The sequence below is a fragment of the Panthera onca genome, chromosome E3 (assembly GCF_046562875.1).
Source record: "Panthera onca isolate mPanOnc1 chromosome E3, mPanOnc1 haplotype 2, whole genome shotgun sequence".
Taxonomy (NCBI): domain Eukaryota; kingdom Metazoa; phylum Chordata; class Mammalia; order Carnivora; family Felidae; genus Panthera; species Panthera onca.
In genome coordinates this window covers 29,330,889-29,353,012 of record NC_138354.1, presented here as the reverse complement: position 1 = coordinate 29,353,012, position 22,124 = coordinate 29,330,889, and the positions used below count along the sequence as shown (strand labels likewise).

Sequence of the window (22,124 nt, the reverse complement as noted above, 5' to 3'; positions counted from 1 at the left end):
CAACTCTACAAGAAACATAATGGCAATAAAGTCATATCTTTCAGTAGTCACTCTAAATGTCAATGGACTAAATGCTCCAATCGAAAGACATAGGGTAACAGAACGGATAAGAAAACAAGGTCTATCTATCTATCTATCTATCTGTTTACAAGAGACCCACTTTAGACCTAAAGACACCTTCAGATTGAAAGTAAGGGGATGGAGAACCATCTATCATGCTAATGTTTGACAAAACAAAGCCGGAGTTGCCATACTTATATCAGACAATCTAGACTTTCAAATACAGACTGCAACAAGAGATGAAGAAGGGCATTATGTCATAATTAAGGGGGTTATCCACCAAGAAGACCTACAATCATAAACATTTATGCTCCAAATGTGAGAGCACCCAAATATATAAATCAATTAATCACAAACATAAAGAAACTCATTGATAATAATAACATAATAGTAGGGGACTTCAATACCCCACCTACAGCAATAGACAGATCATCTAAACAGAAAATCAACAAGGAAGCAATGGCTTTGAATGACACACTAGACCAGATGGACTTAACAGATATATTCAGAACATTTCATCCTACAGCAGCAGAATATACATTCTTTTCCAGTGCACATGGAATGTTCTCCAGAATAGATTACATACCGGGACACAAATCAGCCCTCAACAAATACAAAAAGATCGAGATCATACCGTGCATATTTTAGACCCCAACGCTATGAAACTTAAAATCAATCACAAGAAAAAAATTGGAAAGATAACAAATACTTGGAGACTGAAGAACATCCTACCACAGAATGAATGGGCTAACCAAGAAGTTAAAGAGGAAATTAAAAAGTATATGGAAGTCGATGAAATTGATAACACCACAACCCAAAACCTCTGGGACGCAGCAAAGGCAGTCATAAGAGGAAAGTATATAGCAATCCAGGCCTTCCTAAAGAAGTAAGAAAGGCCTCAGATACACAACCTAACCCTACACCTTAAAGAGCTGGAAAAAGAACAGCAAATAAAACCCAAAACCAGCAGGAGACAGGAAATAATAAAGATTAGAGCAGAAATCAACGCTATCGAAAAAAACAAAAAACAAAAAACAAACCCAGTAGAACAGATCAATGAAAACAGAAGCTGGTTCTTTGAAAGAATTAACAAAACTGATAAACCACTAGCCAGCTTGATCAAAAAGAAAAAGGAAAGGACCCAAATAATAAAATCAAGAATGAAAGAGGAGAGATAATAACCAACACAGCAGAAATACAAACAATAATAGCAGTTTCTTATGAGCAATTATACACCAATAAAATGGGAAATATGGAAGAAATGGACAAATTCCTAGAAACATATAAACTACCAAAACTGAAACAGGAAGAAATAGAATATTTGAACAGACCCATAACTAGTAAAGAAATCGAATCAGTAATCAAAAATCTCCCCAAAAACAAGACTCCGGGGCCAGATGGCTTTCCAGGGGAATTCTACCAAACATTAAAGGAAGAGTTAACACCTATTCTCTTGAAGTTGTTCCAAATAAGAGAAATGGAAGGAAAACTTCCAAACTCTTTCTATGAAGCCAGCATTACCTTGATTCCAAATCCAGACAAAGACCCCACGAAAAAGAACTATAGACCAATTTCCCTGATGAACATGCATGCAAAAATTCTCAACAAGATAATAGCCAGCCGGATCCAACAATACGTGAAAAAAAATTATTCGCCACGACCAAGTGGGATTTATAACTGGGATGTGGGGCTGGTTCAATATCTGCAAAACAATCAATGTGATTCATCACATCAATAAAAGAAAGGACAAGAACCACATGATCCTCTCAGTGGACGTAGAGAAAACATTTGACAAAATACAGCATCCTTTGTTGATAAAAACCATTAAGAAAGTAGGAATAGAAGGACAATACCTTGAGATCATAAAAGCCATATATGAAAGACCCAAAGCTAATATCATCCTCAATGGGGAAAAACTGAGAGCTTTCCCCCTAAGGTCAGGAACAAGACAGGGATGTCCACTCTCACCACTGTTATTCAACATAGTATTGGAAGTTTTAGCCTCAGCAATCAGAAAACACAAAGAAATACAAGGCATCCAAACTGGCCAGGAGGAGGTCAAACTTTCACTCTTCACAGGTGACATGATACTCCATATGGAAAACTCAAAAGATTCCACCAAAAAAACTGCTAGAACGGATCCATGAATTCAGCAAAGTAGCAGGATATAAAATCAATGCACAGAAATCGGTTTCATTCCTGTACACCAAGAATGGGGCAACAGAAAGAGAAATCAAGGAATTGATGCCATATATAATTGCGCCAAAACCCATAAAATACCTAGGAATAAATCTAACCAAAGAGGTGAAAAATCTATACACTGAAAACTGTAGAAAGCTTATGAAAGAAATTGAAGACACAAAAAAATGGAAAAAGATTCCATGCTCCTGGATAGGAAGAACAAATATTTTCAGAATGTCGATACCACCCAAAGCAATGTACATATTCAATGCAATCCCTATCAAAATAACACCAGCATTCTTCCCAGAGCTAGAACAAACAATCCTAAAATTTGTATGGAACCAGAAAAGACCCCGAATAGCCAAAGCAATCTTGAAAAAGAAAACCAAAGCAGGAGGCATCACAATCTCATACTTCAAGCTGTATTAAAAACCTGTAATCCTCAATACAGTATGGTACTGGCACAAAAACAGACACTCAGATCAATGGAACAGAATAGAAAACCCAGAAATGGACCCACAAATGTATAGCCAACTCATCTTTGACAAAGCAGGAAAGCATATCCAATGGAATAAAGGCAGTCTCTTCAGCAAGTGGTGCTGGGAAAATTGGACAGCCACATGAAGAGAAATAAACCTGGACTGCTTTCTTACACCATACACAAAATAAACTCAAAATGGATGAAAGACCTAATGTGAGATAGGAAGCCATCAAAATCCTCAAGGAGAAAGCAGGCAAAAACCTCTTTGACCTTGGCCGCAGCAACTTCTTATTCAACATGTCTCTGGAGGCAAGGGAAACAAAAGCAAAAATGAAGTATTGGGAACTCATTAAAATAAAAATCTTCTGCACAGTGAAGGAAACAGTCAGCAAAACTGAAAGGCAACTGACAGAATGGGAGAAGATATTTGCAAACAAGAGATCAGATAAAGGATTAGTATCCAAAATCTGTAAAGAACTTATCAAACTCAACATCCAAAAACCAAATAATCCAGTAAAGAAATGGGCAAAAGACATGAATAGACACTTCTCCAAAGAAGACATCCAGATGGTCAACCTACACATGAAAAAATGTTCAACGTCACTCATCATCAGGGAAATACAAATAGAAACCATAATGAGATACCACCTCACACCTGTCAGAATGGCTAACATTAACAACTCAGGCAACAACAGATGTTGGGGAGGATGCGGAGAAAGAGTAATCCTTTTGCACTGCTGGTGGGAATGCAAACAGGTGTAGGTAATCTGGAAAATAGTATGGAGTTTCCTCAAAAAATTAAAAAGAGAACTACCCTACGACCCAGCAATGGCACTACTAGGTATTTATCCAAGGGACACAGGTATGCTATTTCGAAGGGATACATGCACCCCAGTGTTTATAGCAGCACTATCTACAATAGCCAAAGTATGGAAAGAGCCCAAATGTCCATCAATATGGACAAAGAAGAATGGATAAAGAAGAAGTGGTATATATACATACAATGGAATATTACTCAGCAACGAGAAAATAAAATCTTGCCATTTGCAACTACGTGGATGGAACTAGGGGGTATTTTGCTAAGTGAGATTAGTCAGTCAGAGATAGACAAATATCATATGACTTCACTCATCTGAGGACTTTAAGATACAGAACAGGTGAACATAAGGGAAGGGAAGCAAAAATACTATAAAAACAGGGAGGGGTACAAAAGCGTAAGAGACTCTTAAATATGGAGAACAAACTGAGGGTTACTGGAGGGGTTGTGGGAGGGGGGATGGGCTAAATGGGTAAGGGGCACTAAGGAATCTACTCCTCAAATCATTGTTGCACTATATGCTAACTAACTTGGATGTAAACTAAAAAAATAAATTAAATAAAAAATTTTAATATCTATATATGATGGTAATTAAAGCCAACCTGGGGCGCCTCGGAAGCTCAGTCAGTTAAGAGTCTGACTCTTGATTTCAGCCCAGGTCATAATCTCACGGTTCATGGAATTGAGCCCCACATTGGGGTCTGTGTTGACAGCATGGAGCCTGCTTGGGATTCTCTCTCTCTCTCTCTCTCTCTCTCTCTCTCTCTGTCTCTCAATATAAGTAAATAAATAAACATTAAAACAATTTAGAGCAGCCCTTATAAATTGATTTGCTGAAATTCCAGATATCCAGTATACATGTTATTTACAGTAATATAAGTTAATATCCTAGCACACCTACAAAACTGTAATACATAATGCAAAATTGCACATGCAGTCGATGGCTGAGGTCATAAGTGTGACCATCCTTTCATGTTCTTGGTGGGACTATCAGGCACAATCCCTCTGGAGGGCAATTTGGAAGTTCCTAATTAAAATGCAAGGGTTGGGGCACCTGGATGGCTCAGTTGTTTAAGCGTCCGACTCTTGATTTCAGCTCAGATCATGATCTCCCAGTCGTGCGATCTAGCCCTGCATGGAGCCCCACACTGGAAACTGCTTAAGATTTTCTCTCTCCATATGTCCCTTCCCCACTTGTGCTCGCCCACTCTCTAAATAAATAAATAAGCAAGTGTTCATGTCACTTGACCCAATGATTGCATTTCTAGGAACTAATTTTTCTAGGAATTTATGCATTTCTAGGAATTTATCCTAGAAACAACCCAGACGTCTGTGTATAGGGGAATGGTTATATAAGTCATTGTATACTGGTATAATGGAATACTATACAGCCATTAAAAATTATGGGTGCCTGGTAAGGGTCTGACTTTGGCTCGGGTCATGATCTTGCGGTCTGTGAGTTCAAGCCCCACGTCGGGCTCTGTCCTGACAGCTCGGAGCCTGGAGCCTGCTTCGGATTCTGTGTCTCCCTCTCTGCCTGCTCCTCCCCTGCTCATGCTCTGTTTCTCTCTCTCAAAAATAAACGTAAAAAAAAAATTTTTTTTAAATGAGATTTGCATGTCCTGACATGGAAAAATGCCTAAGATATACCGTGAAGTTAAAAAGTATTGCAAGATGTGTTTGTAGAATAACAATGGTGTTACAACTTATAGTACAGGCATAAACATTTTTAAAAATCTGGCGGAATATATACCAAACTGTTGACAATGGGGTTTTTTTTCTAAAGGATTGAGGGAGATTTTCTCTATAGTGTGAATTTCTGCAATGCTTAAAATTGTGAAACACAGCCGGTAAAGAAAACACCAAATCTGCAGCGTGAGCTCGCTGGTATAAGGGAACGGAAGCAAGGACGTGAAGACAGGAAGCCATTCTCATCAAGGTGTTATTAACAGTGATCGATCATTTCTGAGTCGTGTGACAATAGGCACGTTTTGTTTTTCTTCTTTTGAGGCACAACTTGTATAAAGAGCCTGTGTGGCCTTTACAAAGGACAACCCCCGCCCCCAAACCCTTTGTTTAAACCGGGTGGTGCTCAGGGTGTAGAATATTCTGTCGATGTAAACTGCTGTGGTGTGGTGTCCTGTTTCCCCAGGATGGATGACATCCAGCTTTGCAACGATATTATGGACCTGAAACAAGAGCTACAGAACTTGGTCGCCATCCCAGGTAACCGTGTGAGACTCCAGCCTCGTTAAGGAGCCGCTCAGAGTCCTCTGGCTGGCCCTGTCGGTGCCCCTTGGGTCTGGAAGACAGAGTTCGTCTCTTCTACCGCAGCCCCATTCTTGCAGTGCAGTCCTCCACATCAGGGGGATCCAGGTTCAAGTACTAATTCTGGCCCACTCTTTGACCTTGGGAAAGTCACTTTATCTGAGGCTCAGTTTCCCTTCTTCCGGAAATGGGGTAGTAGTAGGTATAGCTCTTAACTCGCTGGGTATAAATCTCATTGTGATACACACAACATAGCAAGCCACGAGCCTAGCTTCGTATCTGGCCCAAAGGTTAAGAATCCAGTACGTATTTTTTTTTTTAATGTTTATTTCTTTGAGAGAGGGGCGGCGGGAGGGGCAGAGAGAGAGGGAGACAGAGGACCCGAAGCAACCTCCATGCTGACAGCAGAGGGCCCAAATGTGAGGTTTGAACTCATGAACTGTGAGATCATGACCTAAGCCGAAGTCAGATGCTTAACCGACTGAGCCACCCAGGCGCCCCAAAAGTCCGGTAAGTATTAACGATTGTTACTGTTCTGTTTGGGGGCAGGTAGAGTGTGGTATTTTCACAAGCTCTGACTTCGGGGTTCAACCTAGATCTGTCAATTATTAATGACATAACCTTGAGCAAGTGACTCCACTAAAACTCGATTTCGTCACCTGTCAACTGGGACAATAGTGGTATCTACTTTATAGGATCATTGTGAGACAGACTGAGGGAAAAAACATATACGGTGCTAACCACAGCTCCCATCCTATAACAAGTGCTTAATAAATTATTCCCGTTGTTATTGTCAGTAACTCAACACATTCCTACCCGTCCTTGTAACATATTTATATATTAATTCATTTTAAAATGACAGTAATAAACGTATTACCTTGTAACCTAAGTACCGTTTTATGAGCCACGATTGTCTTTTCTAAATCCACAAATATTTAATGGGAAAAGTGGTATTTTTAAAAAAATTTACCAAATCTCTTTTACAACTTGTTTAATATGCTATCATATCTGCTTTGATATGTATTGCGTTGGAAAGTGTCTTTTTGCTTCAGAATATGGAATGAGTCCTGATTCACACACACACACACACACACACACACACACACACACACACACACACACATTTCTACCAATTCCTTCAGGTCACGGTTGATTTGGCTCCGTTTCCCAAGAGAGCCTTCCCTGCCCATCCAGGCTGGGTTATGCCTGTGTGAAGGTCTGGCAGGTGCACAGGAAAGGTGTATGGGAGGCAGATACACAACTCTGGCCCAGGAACCTTGCGTTGGCCTTGGGGAGGGGCCGCCCAGGCCGGATAAGCACCCCATGGGCTTCTACTTGAGTATGTTTGCCCTTCTATCCGTCTGGTAAGTATGTCTCAGCCGCTGTGTTGCCGCAGGCTGCGAGCTAGCCCTGCACATGCGCTGAGGAAGAGAAAAGGATCCCCTACTCTGGTCACTCAGACAGGACCTGGCACACAGCGGGTACCAGTAAGTGGCAGCTACGACTGAGTAGGAAGCCCGTCAGAATGCGTTGCAGAAGAGGACACCGTTCCAAATGCTTTCTCGTTTGGAGCATGTGGCGCTGGGCCATTCTTTGCTGGGGCCGGGCGGGGGAGGGGGGGGGGGCGCTGTCCTGTGCACTGTAGCATGTTTAGCAGTGGCCTCTGCCCACTAGATGCCAGTAGCATCTCCCCCGCAGTCGTGACAGTGAAAAATGTCTGCCAGATATACCCCGGCAGGGAGGTGTGAAATTGCCACCCGTCTGAGAACCACTAGAGTCCCGTGGTCTGGGTTTGAATCCAGGCTGACCAGACGGGTGAACTTGATGTAGCACCTTCGTTTCTCTGGGCCTTAAATACACTCCTGGTCTGCTGGTGGTGGGTACAGCGGGAGCCCGTCGTCCTTCCGGCACCATTCCTCTAAGGAGCACTCACAGGTGCCAGGCCGTGTGGGGTGGCAGCAAGTGGGTGTGGGGTTTCTCTTCTAGGTGATTAAATTGTTCTTTCACAAAAATATGTATTTATTTATTTATTTTGAGAGAGAACGCACGTGGAGGAGGGTCAGAGAGAGAGAGAGGGAGAGAGGGAATCCCAAGCAGGCTCCGTGCTGTCAGCGCAGAGCCCAACGCGGATCCCAAGACCCCGGGATCATGACCTGAGCCGAAATCAAGAGTCAGACGTTTAACCGACTGAGCCACCCAGGCGCCTCGATTAAACTGTTCTAAAATGGGCTGTGGTGATGGCTGCATATCTCGATGGGTGAACTGTGATGGTATATGTGAGTTATATCCCAATAAAACTGGACCACAGGAAGTCAAATTTCAAACAGAAAACAGCAAAAGAAGGGAGAAAAAACGGCAATGGCCCGACACCGCTCACCTACTAGACTCGATTCAGTTGGTGTGGAGTTTTGGCATTGGTCATTTTTTAAAACGTCATGTGATTATGAGGAGCAGCCAGGGTGGAGAGCCACCGGGCCGGGTCCGCTGTTGCACTTTATATCCCGCGGAGAAAACCCACCCAAGCTTAGGGAACCACAAAATGGGCAGTTACTGGAAGGATCAGGGAGGCTCCTGGAGCCCAAGGCCATCGTGTTAGCTTCCTGTGGCCGCCCTAACAAATTCCCACGAACTTAGTGGCATAAATCAACATGGATTTATTCTCTCTCAGTTTTGGAGGACGCAAGTCCGCAAGAAGGTTCTAGAAGAGAATCCTTCCTTGCATCTTCCAGCTCCTGGTGGCTGCCTCCAGTCTTTGGTGCTCCTCGGCTTGCAGCTGACTCGATCCTGTCTCTGCTTTTGTCATCCCATGACTTCTTCCCTGTACATCTGTGTGTCCTCTCCCCTCCTCACAAGGACATCAATCATCGGATTTAGGGCTCACCCTAATAAGTATGACCTCATCTCAACTAATGACACCTGCAAAGATCCTATTTCTTTTATAAAATATTTCTTTAAATATTTTATTTATTTGGGGGAGATCACAAGTGGGGGAGGGGCAGAGAGAGAGAGAGAGAGAGAGAGAGAGAGAGAGACAGAGGATACCAAATGGGCTCTGCACTGACAGGCTGACAGTAGTGAGCCCGACATGTGGCGCAAACTCATGAACCGTGATCTCATGACCTGAGCTGAAGTCAGACACTCAACTGACTGAGCCGCCCAGGTGCCCCAAAGATCCTATTTCCAAACAGGGTAGACATGACATTTTGGTGGGTGGGAAACCATTCAACCCAATACCAGCATGAAGCTCCACCCATCCTCGCAAGGGTCTGGAACCAGAAACAGGAAAGCTGTTGGAATGTTCCCTCCCTCCCTGTCTCTCTCTGTCTGTCTCATTCTCTCTCTCTCCTTCCATGTTGGACACAGTCTCCATTTTCTCCCTCTAGCACATGAGCTGAGCAAGGCCACTCCTGTCTCCTTCCCGTGATCGTCCAACACAAAAGTCCAACCCTCAGGACTCTGTGTCCTAATTTTCAGCCTCCCAGGAGAACTCTGATGGGTCGAACGTGGGTTGCCTTCTTCGTCTTGGGAAGAAAGATTTCCGAGCCCACCATTGGCTCAGCAGAACATGTGGGGGCCACTGAGGCAAAAGAGATATGAGTGTGTGAGCACGGGACCAACCAGAGCCACTCCAGGCCACAGAGGCTCCAGTCGGGGCTGTGGCAGCCTCTGGAACACAGGTGGAAATGGGTGGGAGCAAGGTCTTTGTTTCACATAGTCCCTGGGGTTCCTAACTAACCAGGACTGAGACTAGGATAAGGAGGACAGCTGGAGCACAAAAATTCAGTAATCAGGGCAAATAATATATTAATGCAATATTTAAAATACCGAAATACACTCACACACACATACACACACACACATAATCCACGATGAACAAAATACCAAAAGTTTTTTTTTTAATGTTTATTTATTTTGAGAGAGAGAGAAGAGGCAGGGGAGGGGCAGAGAGAGGGCAAGAAAGAATCCTAAGCCGACTGTGCTGGTCACAGTGAGTGCAGAGTCAGATGCTGGGCTCGATCTGGGAGACCACGCCCTGAGCCAAAATCAGGAGTCTGATGTGTAGCTGACTGAGCCACCCAGGCGCCCCCTAAAATATCAAAAGTTTAAATAAAGACAAGATTAGTACTGATACTCAGTAGGCAGAGTCCAGGGACGTTCAAACCTACAGCGCAGAGGGAGTCCCACAATGAAGAGCACATTTCACCTGAAATGCCATCAAGTGTCCGGCTGAGAAACACAGGTTGAGGAGGTCACAAGACCAGTTGGCAACGGAGCCCAGGTCCTTAACGCTGGTCCCATTGATTCCCCAGGAAATCGAGTCTTTGGGCAGAAGTTCACACGTTAAAGTTTTCTTTCTTCTCCTGATTTCCCCCTCACCTCTTCCCTGAATCCTTGTTGAGTCTTTCTGTGTATTCCCTGGACCAGAGCCAGGTTTCCAGCTGGATTAAGCTGGGGGGGGGGGTGGGGTGGGGGGAGGAGGGGAGACAATGCTCCCGGCAACACATCAATAAAGGTATTGAGGAAAGAGATCACTGAATGGCCAAGAAATTCACACTTCTCCAGCCAGAGTTGCATCATTCACCAGCTCCCCATGGTGGGTGTAGGTGACTGGTTGGGGAGACCTCCAGGGCCCTCCCTGCCTTGAGGGCCTCTCTGGGACAAGCCAAGATGTCTCATCTCTGCCATCACTGCTACCTCAGAGCTGGGGATGCGCAGACCTGGCTGGAGAGGCCGTGGCACTTTCCCCTTGGACGTAAACATACGTCTCCTTCGTAGGGTTGTTAGAAAGGATTAAAGCAGTGGTTCTCAAGCAGGGTGACTTTGCCCCCTAGAGGCATTTTGAGTGTCACATCCGGGGTGGGGTACTCCCGGCATCTAGTGGGTGGAGGCCAAGGACGCTGCTAAACACCCTCCAGTGCACAGGACGGCCCTTGCAACAAAGGATGCTCCCGTCTCAAATATCAGTAGTGCCCAGGCTGGGAAACAGATTAAATGAACGTGACAAACTCATGGGAATACGAACATAATAGCTCAATTTATGAAGCGCTTATCATTTGCACACTTATGCCGTGAGACTTGCTTTTCCTTCTTTAAATCAGTATTTATTTCTTTTGTACCTGATTCAATTCATATTAAAGAAGTGGGCATTTAGTCATTAAAACAACAGTGAGGATGTAAAATAACAGCTTATAATAAGAGTAGCCGGCTGTTCATGAGCCTTTGCTACACACCAGGCAGCGAGCCTATTTTACTTGGTTTAAGTCTCTTAAAAACTTGCAGCAACTTCAGGATTATCTGTGTTGAGAGACTAGCTGCTCAGAGAGGTTGAGGAACATGCCCAGAGTCCCACAGCTAGGAAGAGGGGGAGCTAGGGCGTCAAGCCAGGATCGTCTGAGTCTCCAATGGGTGCTCACAGTCATGTTGTGGGGGACAGGCCAGGGACAGCAGTTAGGAGGGCACACGTGGTCCAGGAAGAGATGGCCTGGGCTAAGGAGGTTGCTGGAGGGGATGACAAGGGAGTCAGAGAGTCATGTGGGTAAGCACATGGAGATGTTAGGGATCAGGTGTGTGGTGCCAGGAAGCACAGGGTGAGCCTGGCAGGCTGGCAGTTCCCATTGGCAAGTAGGTGGGTGACGTTGGCAAGCCAAAGATCGTATCACCAAGTTGAGTGGTGGTGCCTGCAGGCAGGTGGGTGGTGCCCGCAGGCAGGTGGGTGGTGCCCAGAGGCAGGTGGGTGGTGCCCAGAGACAGGGTGGTGCCTGCAGGCAGGTGGGTGGTGCCCAGAGGCAGGTGGGTGGTGCCCAGAGGCAGGTGGGTGGTGCCCAGAGACAGGGTGGTGCCTGGAGGCAGGTGGGTGGTGCCTGTAGATCCGCTGCCCCCTCCTTTTTATCTTCTGAGTCTGCGCTACCCTTCTACTTTTCTCGGTCATCCTCTCCAGCCCTGGGGTCTTTGGATTTCTCTTTGGCCTTCTAGCCCTGGGTATCTGGGATAGGGCTAATGCCATTAGCGTGGATGATTTCCATCTGCAGACTGGGTTGCCCTGGCTGTAGAGCCGTTCCCTCCCGCACCCCAGCCCGAGCCCTCCGACCCCTTTGCCCTGTGCAGGACCCGACTCGTTGCACCGTTACCCTTGACTGAGTGCTCACCACGGGCCTGGCTCTCTGCTAAGCCATTTACTTAACACCACTGCATTTAAGCCCCTCCGTGTGTTTTTACAGGAGAGGAAACTGAGGCTTGAGGAGGTCCCCTTGCTTCTTCAAGTTCCCTCAGCGAGTGACCTGGTTGGTCACTAACCCTGGCCCCTGGACTCACGTGCTTTCAGCAGAGACACTCGACTGTTTTCTTTGCCGGTGTTTTCTCCTTCCCAGAAAAAGAAAAGACCAAGCTGCAGAAGCAGAGAGAGGATGAGCTAATCCAGAAGATCCACAAGCTGGTGCAGAAGAGAGACTTTCTGGTGGATGATGCGGAGGTCGAGCGGCTAAGGTGAGTGTGGGCTCCTGTCCCCGAGCACCAGACTGCTGGAACGCAGGCCTCGGCTTCCTCCTAAGCCCACCTTCTGCTGCAGGGTCTCCCAGTCTGGCCTGACAGGTGTGGCCTCAGCAAGTGCTCCCAAACACTGGATCCAAATGAATCGCCAGCCTTGTGGCCTGAGGACCTGTTTCATGTTCAAAGGAAACTGGAATCTAGCTCCAAAAAAGTCTTGCAAAGGCCTTTGGGTCTTAAGTCAGTGTTATTCGAGGAGGTGACCGGGCAAGAATTACGTCACATAACACATGGCAGAGCTTCCTACACATTCTCTTCACTGACCTTTCTCCCAAGGCAAACTTTTCATCAAGGCACCTTCCGGAAACTTCCATCGGGTTTCTGCAGAAACCCTGCCCCGTGTACTGACTTGCTTCCTTCCCTGCCCTCTCCACTTCCCAGCTTCATTCTTTATCCTCCCCTTGGTGGCTCCAGTGCCCCCTTCCTAGCCCTCAGTCTCCTATTTGCAGATGCACCTGCCACTTTTTCTGGAAATCTGTGGGCGCTGGAGCCCTGGTGCACCTGCAGTCCCCTGACAAGGCCCGCATAGAAAAGATGTGAATGCTGATTCTTGAATATTTTTGTCCTGGAGCAGGGCCTTTGGAGCCCTCTGCAAGGAGAGAGGCTCACAGGGCCTCCTTCAACCCAGAAGGCAACTTCTTTATTGTCTGTGTCCTCCTGGGTCCTCCGAGGCCTGGAATGCACCTTGCCTGGCTCAGCCAAGCTGAGGAACGCTGCCTTCGTTCCTGGCGACCCTCGGAAGAGTTCAGGTGACTTGCTTTCTGACTCTGGCCATGAACTTCATGGGAGCACAGATGTCTAGGGTGACTCAAAGGTACAGGGTCAGGAGGGGGTGTTCCTCAGCTCACAGAACCCTCAGCAGAGGCTGAGTCTTATAATGTCCCTGCTTCTGCGCTGGGATCTCACCTTGGCCCCAGGGAGACAGTTACTCCGTTGTTGATAGCGTCTGTGCTTCTGAGCAAGTTCATGAAACGGAACATGCACACGCCATATACGCGTAACACACAACAACATATGCACACCCGCCACACAGAACCCAGGGCAACATAGATGCCCCAGCCACACCCAACACACAGCGTACCCACACCAGCCACGAAGCCCGACACGTGGTCTCACACACTTGACCTCTTGCCTCATTCCCTCGGTTCCTTAATGCTTTCCTTGCTTACTTTACTCTTCTCTTGTCTTTACACACCTATGTCCACAGGGAGCAAGAAGAAGACAAGGAAATGGCGGATTTCCTGAGAATCAAGTTAAAACCTCTAGATAAAGTAACCAAATCTCCAGCCAGTGAGTGCACATGTTATTCCTCGTCCTCCCCCCCCGCCCATCCAAGAGAAAAGGAGATTTAAAAGAGGTCCGGGAGCCAGAGGGGGAACAACAAAATGCTATCTAGAGAGCAACCTTGGGTGCAGGACGGCAGTGGGCAGGGCCAGCTTCATGGGCAAGGTTGCTGTCAGGTTGCTCAGGCCCCGATGCCTGGAAGGGGGCGCTGTGCTCGCTTTCATGTTCTGCTGTTGCTCTCTTGAGATTCCTAATAGTTTGGGAATAAGGGGCCCCGCATTGTCACTTTCCACGAACTGTGCAGCTGGTCATGGTGGCAGCTGTCCCCTTACCAATCACAGGCTTCATGGATTTCTTTTTTTTTTAATGTCTATTTATTTTTATTTATTTATTTATTTTACATTTTATTTATTTTTGAGAGACAGTGTGCAAGTGGGGGAGGGGCAGAGAGAGAGGCAGACACAGAATCCGAAGCAGGCTCCAGGCTCTGAGCTGTCAGCACAGAGCCTGATGTGAGGTTCAAACTCACAAACCCCAAGATCATGACCTGAGCCGAAGTCGGACGCCCAACCAACTGAGCCACCCAGGTGCCCCTAACGTTTATTAATATTTTTAAGAGAGACAGTCTGAGCGGGGGAGAGGCAGAGAGAGGGAGACACAGAATCCTAAGTGGGCTCCAGCTCTGAGCTGTCAGCACAGAGCCCGACGTGGGGCTCGAACCCGCGAGCTGTGAGATCATGACGTGAGCCGAAGTCCGACACTTACCCGACTGAGCCACCCAGGCTCCCCCGGCTTGGTGGGTTTCTCAGAAGGAGTGTGTGGCCACTGAGGCCAAAAGGTGGGGGCTGAGGCTCAGGGAGCTCTGGCCTCTGTTGACACTCAGAGCAAAAAGGGTTCCGTGTGAGATCAGTGTGGGAAGTGCTACCTATCTGACCCTCTGGTGCCAGTGTCCATTAGCATATAAAAGTGGTAACAGGTCCTGCTGTCAATGACCTGTTATAAGAAACAGATGCCCTATTCAAACTGGCCCTAGCAAAAAGGGGGCTTCAGGGGCTGGATGCTGTTAGAATGCCCTCGCTTTCCTGCCTTTTCTTATCTCTGCCCCTCTCTGCATTTTCTCCTATTACACAGCCTTCTTCATGGGGCCCGAATTCCAGAACCAGAACTTAGGAGCAGCAAAGCAATACCATCTGTTCTTTCTCCTCATACCCAAACACATCAGTCTCAGAGGAATATTCTGATTGGCCCTTCTTGGATCGTGTTCCTACTTCCTAGGCCATCACTGGTATCAGGCTGGGATGCTGTGATTGGCCCGCTCTGCATTGCATGCCCACTCCTGTAGCCACAGGGACATGTACTGTTATCAGAGGTGAAGGGACTGGAAATCTTGCTAGGAAGACAAAACCCAAAGGCCGCCACCATCTACTATGGCCACAAACTCAGTTTTTCCTGACCAGCTATTAACATCCCATGAAATATGGTTGTGGACTGTGAGGGAATAAAGAAAGAAGAAGGTCCATTCTGCAGGCCCTTAATATCCCAAGTCACATAGTCCCTACCAAAATCCAGCATCCTCAGGGGACTGTCTCTTCCGTGAAAGGCAAATTAGAAAAACTCCACCTAACCGTGTGGAGAAGGAGCAAAGAAACTTGCCTTCTATACATGGTGCTGGATAGCAAAAAATCTGGCAAGAAATCAAAACACCAAGCCTTCACCCCATGCAAGGGGCCAAATGTCCAAATTTACACTATTCATCTAGTGCTGGGATCCAAAGTTGAAAATTTGAAACTAATGTAAAGCCAGTGAAGGGGCACTTGGGTGGCTCAGTCAGTTAAGCATCTGACTTTGGCTCAGGTCATGATCTCACAGTTTGTGAGTTTGAGCCCTGCATTGGTCTCTGAGCTGGCGTCTGGAGCCTGCTTGGTATTCTCCCTCTCCCTCTCTGACTGCCCCTCCCTGACTTGTGTTCTTCCTCTCAAAATAAATAAACTTAAAAAAAGAAAAAAACAACAGTGAAACCTCTAATCCCAACAAAGCAAATGCAATACTGTTCAGTAGGGACCCTTCTGTATCCCATAATATGTAACCCATAGATAAAACAACCTCCGTGAAGATGAGCTCTCAATAAAAATTTAAAGCCCATGAATAAATGAACCACTGTGAGTGGAGTCACCAAGAGAATGTCTGTCCTCCCAAGAACCAGAAATAACAAACTATCTAAAAGAGACAATAAAGTAAGTATATTTAAAATAATGAGAGATAAGAGAAGGGATAAAACCCAAAATGAAATAGCAGGATTGCATGAAAAAAGAATAGGTAGGTTTACAAAAACTCAGCTTTCTAAACAAAACCATCTAGGGTCATGAAAGTAAAAACTCAATGGGTTAAACACAGCTGAAGGGAGAATTCGTAAACTGGAAGACAAAACTGAGGAAATTACCTAGCATGTAACACGAAGACACAAAGAGATGGAAAACGTCTTCCAAAACATGGAAGATAGAATAGTAAGTTCAAGTTATTTCTAATAGGCATTTTAGAAGGGGGCGATAACGGACAAGAGGTAGAGGTATCTGAAATGATGTATGAGCATTTTCCAAAATTGAAAGATAGGAGCCCTCAGATTGAAACAACTTGGACAAAAGTTCCCATGTATCCATTCACCAAATACTTTGAATGCCAGACCCTGTGCTAGACCTGGCAGAGAACCAAATAGGATAAGAGCTGAAGTCTGTGGTTGGAAGCTGAGGACTGAACACCACTGGGCCCACAGGGAGGTGGGAACAGTCACTGGAACCATATAAAACACATGCCAGCTCTCCACAACACCTGATCTGTGGAGGTGGAGCAATGTCTGGCCAGGAGTTGGGATGGGACAGGGGATGCAGATGGTCAGGACTCTCTTCATCTCACCTCTTCCTCTCTCCCTCTTTCCCTCTCTCCCTCCATGCCCCTACCCTGCTGCAGGCTCCCGAGCAGAGAAGAAAGCAGAACCCCCACCTAGCAAGCCCACAGTGGCCAAGACTGGGCTGGCACTCATCAAGGATTGCTGTGGGGCCACCCAGTGCAATATCATGTAGCCCCCAGTGTGGGGTGCCCCCGGGGCCGCGGGGACCCCGCCTCCCACCCTCTTGTCTTCATAGCCCCCATTTCACTGGGGCCCAAGAGCTCTCCAAGGTGGAAGGGGTTGAAGGCAAGCCTGTGACTGCCGCCAGGGGCCGTGGGCGTGGCGGGCGGGCCCGGCCGCCCTGTACAGAGTGTAGCAATAGGGAGTCCCTCACTGTCGCATGGCCCTCCCCAGAGCATGCCAAACCCAGGACTCTGTCTCACTGTTTATCCAACCACCAGGAAAGGCCCTCCCTTGAAAAAGTATATCTCCACTTCTATCTATCTATATCTAACCCACTGTGCGAATGAACTGGGAGAGGGGCATGATCCCCAGGTGTGTATAGTCGTGACTTTTCAACAATCTAGCACCATGTTGGACACATCCCCCATCCACCCTCCTAGCTCTGCTGTCAGGCCTGCCCCACATGGGCACAGCTCCTGTCCCCCGTCTGTCCTCTCCCAGGGGCTGTGCTCTGGAGGGCTCCACACAGTCCAGACGTCTTGGAGACGAGAGGGTCCATCCATAAAGATTGAGCTTGTGTGTGGTGTTGTGGTTATGTCTCCTGCTTCCTCCCTTCCTGTGTCTGGGCACGGTTCACATCGGGAGTGTGTTCACCGGCTCTTGGCTCTTCCTTCCCTTGCGATGTCTGCCCCAGATGTGTGGAGCACAGTGGGGATGAGGGCCCACGCTGGAGCACAGCCAGTGCTCGAAAGAGGTAGCAGAGGGCCAGAGGCTCCGACACCAGGCAAGGGCAGATGAGGAGGGGACCCAGAGCAGATGCTGACCCAGGCTCTCTCCGCCCACCGGGGACCACCGGAGGGACTGCCAGCAGGACGCCACTCACCAGCCTAACACACAGACCTCTGGAAACAGCAGCGGCGGGCGGGAGAGGTGCCTGACCCAACCGTGTCCCATCATTCGGTGGTGTGTTTTAACCAGCCTAATAATTCCACCTGTGTAACTTGATGTACATTTGCTACAGCCAGCTCGGCACAGCCCGTGTGACCTCTCTGTACGTGTGTGTATGTGTCGTGACCGGCCTAAAGTAGTTAGTGTAACTCAAGATGTGCTGATGTGCAATCATCCATTGGAGAAAATAAAAATGGAAACCACGTACACAGCATTTTTAAAGTTTTTACTTTTCTTCTTGATTGTGGAAGTAACCCAAGGACACAGTAAACCATTTTAAAAGTAGAGAAAGGATAAGGACGTTGTTTGTTTTCTGTTTTTATCTCCCACAAATTTTCCAACTAGAGACCATGCTGACATTTGGGAGATTTCCTTCCAGGTTTTTTTTTTTTTTTTTTTTTAATGCTTTTTTGTTTTGTCTTGTTCCCATGATTGGCATCATATTGTACCATTTATAACCAGTTTTCCTTTCTCATTTAGCATTATTATCACTATCGTTTTCCCACGGCATTAAAAGCTGTTTGTAACATTAAACGCTCTTCATAAATATTCACAATGGTTGCTTAGTAATCCATCTTGTGGCTATGACTTTATCTAACCATTTCCTTCCTATTGGACATTTAGGCTGCTTCTACTTTTTAAGTCTTATCAAGATGTCACAGAGCGCCTGGGTGGCTCAGTTGGTTGAGCGTCTGACTCTTGATTTCGGCTCAAGTCATGATCCCAGGGTCGTGGGATCAAGCCCTGCCCAGGGCTACGCACTGAGCATGGAGTCTGCTTGAGATTCTCTCTCTCTCTCTCTCTCTCTCTCTCTCTCTCTCTCTCTCTCTCCCGCTGCCCCTCTCCCTGCCCCCCCCCTGCCCACTCTCTCTCTCTTAAAAAAAAATGTCACGATAAACATCCTGGGGGACAGAGAGAGCTTCATCGGAATTTCTGATTTTTCCTTAAGATGAAAGTAAAGTTCCTAGATCACCTTTTCCAAAAATATTTGTAAGTCAAAAGTTAATCTGAATGTCTCTCAAGTCACAGCAGCTTTGCGGTTGACACAAAGTCTCTCTGACGGAGGACCCTGTAGCCTTGCGTTTCGTGGCCCAGTGGGCAACGTGCCCTCAGTGCCTCCCGCCATCTCAGATGTGTTTCTGCCTCAGGCCACTCCCTTTTGCCACCACGCTGGCCTCAGGGGACCCAGCGTCCTCCTTCACTGCCTTAGACCAAGCATGAAGCCGGACTGTATGAGATTCCCAGGGCTCCCATAACATGGTGACCTCAACCAGGGTGGCTTAAAACAACACACATGGACCCTGTCACAGTTCTGGAGGCCAGAGGTCTGAAACCACGGTGTGGGCAGAGCCATGATCCCTCTGGAGCCTCTGGGGAAGAATTCTTCCTCACGGCTGCCAGCTCCCGGGGGCTCCTGGCACTCCTTTGTCTTCCTTGGCTTCAAGACTACAGTCTCTGCATCTGTCTTTACATGGCTTTCTCCTCTGCATGTCCCATCCTCTTCTTATAAGGTCCACCTTAAACCCAGGACGCTTTCATGTCGATCCTTAGCTCAATTCCTTCTGCAAAGACCCTGTTTTCCAATAGGTCACATTCTGAGATAGGAATTGTGGGGGTGGGGGGGCGGGGGTCGCGATTCAAGCCACTCTACAGATGTTTCCCACTCTTGCAATAAAAACCACTGCAAAGGGTCCGCTACTCTCGCTTCTTTGTAGAAAACATCGGTCTGGAAGGCCTGATCTCAGACCAATTAGAGAGCAGTCACTCACTGATCCAATGAGCCGAAGAAGATCGAAACCCTCATAAAAATCCTGCCTCTAGTACATCCCCCTGAGCCCCGGGGTATACCTGACTTATGCTCCTGCTATTTCTATTGATTTGTTTTAAACAAACAAAACAAAACAAAAACCCCATCATTTATTCAGGCTTTCGCACAAGGGCAGAAGAATGTAATAATTCAAGATGCTCCTGGATCACCAAGGCTGCCTGCAAAGCCAGGAAATCTTGCAAACCCAGACTCACTTGTTCTGGATCTGGAGCAGGAAAGATAACACAAGAGAAGCATTTACTGAGAGCTACGTGTGCATTTTCTCTATGGCTCTTCACATCAACCCCAGAGGCAGATGTTCTCATCACTTCCACATATAGATGAGGAAGTGGTCCCAAGTCCTTTGAGCGATGCCCTGTGGGTTGGTGGTGGTGGAATCCCATTCAACCCAGCCTCCAGAGTCCTTTCTTTTCTCACCAGAATTTAAACAAATCTCTCCCATTACCTACCAACCAACCAACCAACCAGCCAGCCAGCCAGCCCTCCCTCCCGTCTTCCCTGCAGCCACCACCATCCTCTCATCTTCACGGTCTTAGTTTTGAGAACTGTCCACCATTATGCTATTTCCATTTCCTCATCTCCAGTCCGGTCTTCAAGCTATTTCTATCTGGTTTCTGTCACTCTCTTGTCACTGACCCCTCGCACCAGGGATGTCACCACGTAGCTATGAAGGGAAGGAAAAATCCTTTTCTTTTCTTTTTTCTAAGTGTTTATTTATTTTTGAGAGGCGGGGAGGGGCAGAGAGAGACACAGAATCCGAAGCAGGCTATAGGCCCTGAGCTGTCAGCACAGAGCCCAACGCTGGGCTTGGACCCATGGACTATGAGATCATGACCTGAACCAAAGTCAGATGCTTAACTGACTGAGCCACTCAGGCACCCCAAGGAAAAATCCTTTTCTTTATCCATCCCAGGTTCTTCAGCTGGGGCCCTATAAATGAGATTCGTCAAAGACAGGAGACTGAGAGAAGAACAAGCAGGAATTAATTAACATATGCATTGCACAGGTACACATGGGAGCACCCAGCAATGAACAACCCAAAGAGGTCCTTAGAACATGTTACATCCGATCTGGGCTAAAAGGAAAAGGGGTTTTGGGCTTCCTGTGGGTGGGTAGAAGGCCAGGAAAAGTATGGTAAACAAGGGTTGTTTAGTAAGGTTTGTTACGCAGATTTAAGATCTGCCTTCTCCGTGGATCAGACTCTCCCTCCTCCTGGTATGGGAGGAGGAGACACAGTTTACAAATGGAAATTTCCTTTATAAATGGTGGTCTCCTTTACGAAAGGAGAGCTTTCCCTGCACTTGCTGGTTCTCAAGGGCCTTTAGCTCAAAATAGTCCATACGCCAAAGTGGCATTTCTGGGGGTGGCGTATTCTGGCACCCCCAATTTACATCCAATCCACGCAGCCCTCACGGTAGCTCCCTGGGGTGTTATGACGCACAATGCCAACACGTCCCATTCTCTATGATGAAGTTTTGGGGTGGGGGGGGGGGTGGTCCGGAGACAACGGCCAAGAAAGAATTCTTGAAGCGGTCTTTGGTGCAAAAAGGTGATTTTATTAAAGCACAGGGACAGGACCAGTGGGCAGAAAGAGCTGTGGTGGGGTTGTGACGGGAAGTGACACATAACTCAGTATAATACCCTCAGGTTGGGAGGGGCTTACGGATAGAGTAAGTCTGTAAGGTATTTGGAAGCAAGGTTTCCAGGACCTTGAGGGGCTAACTGTTGCTAAGGAAATGCCATTTATTACCCTTTAGTAAAACGTCAGTCATGAGACCCTTCAGATATCTATCAGGGGGCCATAAGCTTGGAGTATGGTTGTCTGCATATATCTTGGGGGAGGTTGAGATAAAGGAAGTTTCCAAAGGATTTTTTTCTATGCTGACGTAGACTTACAGGATCCTGGGGGGAGTCAGGATAATGTTAAGCTGAGATTCCCTTTTGCCCCTAGCAAAGTGTCATCACTGAGACAGCTGAGCTTCTAGAGGGAGGGGGCTCTGCCTGTTTCAAGGACTTGTCAGTGGGTTGTAGGCAGTAAGGGGATTTAATTTCTCCTTTGCCTTTGTTTCCCACATCGCCAAGGCTAGCACTTAAACTACCCTTGCCTTTGTTCTTGGGTAGCTGGGAGTGTCTGAGGAATATCACACATGTCCCAGCTGCGGAGGAGGAAGGGTGCTGGGGGGGGCGGGGTGCTGGGGGTGCTCTTAGCCTGTACTTTGCCCTCAGCTTGCCCCACCCACGCTCCCTCATCATCTAGGCAAAACTTCCACCATGCGGGAGGACCTCTCTCCAGTCTCCTTTCTCTCGTCCTTGACCTCAAGCCCGGCTCTCAGCATTCTGCTCCTCCCTTCTCCTGGCCTTAGATGGCCATGGCCCCCGACTGCTCCCGGAGTCTCTCTTTCACCTAGACCTTTCCCCACCCTGTACTCAGACTCATTTCCCCCAACTGCTTCCTAGGATCTCCATTTGGAACCAGAGTAGGCACGTCAAATGTGCCGTGTCCTAGATCAGGGGTCAGTCAACTGTCCCATCACTTGTTTTTGTAAATCGAGTTTAATTGGCAGATAGTCAAGAGCATTTGTGTCTCTGGTGTCTCTGGCTGCTCTCAGCTACAACAGCAGAGTTGAGTAGTTATGACAGAGACCTC

General features: G+C 47.1%; 1 protein-coding gene across 1 annotated transcript in view; it reads left to right on the top strand.

The window, feature by feature from the left end:
* Positions 1-18,447, top strand: part of BMERB1 (bMERB domain containing 1) — a 121,710-nt gene extending 103,263 nt beyond the window's left edge. The window contains exons 3-6 of the mRNA XM_060648582.3: positions 5,692-5,765; positions 12,176-12,290; positions 13,558-13,640; positions 16,599-18,447. Coding sequence (XP_060504565.1) covers positions 5,692-5,765; positions 12,176-12,290; positions 13,558-13,640; positions 16,599-16,711 — 385 coding nt within the window. The 3' untranslated portion in view covers positions 16,712-18,447. The remainder of the gene's footprint in view (positions 1-5,691; positions 5,766-12,175; positions 12,291-13,557; positions 13,641-16,598) is intronic.
* The last annotated feature ends 3,677 nt before the right edge of the window (positions 18,448-22,124 follow it).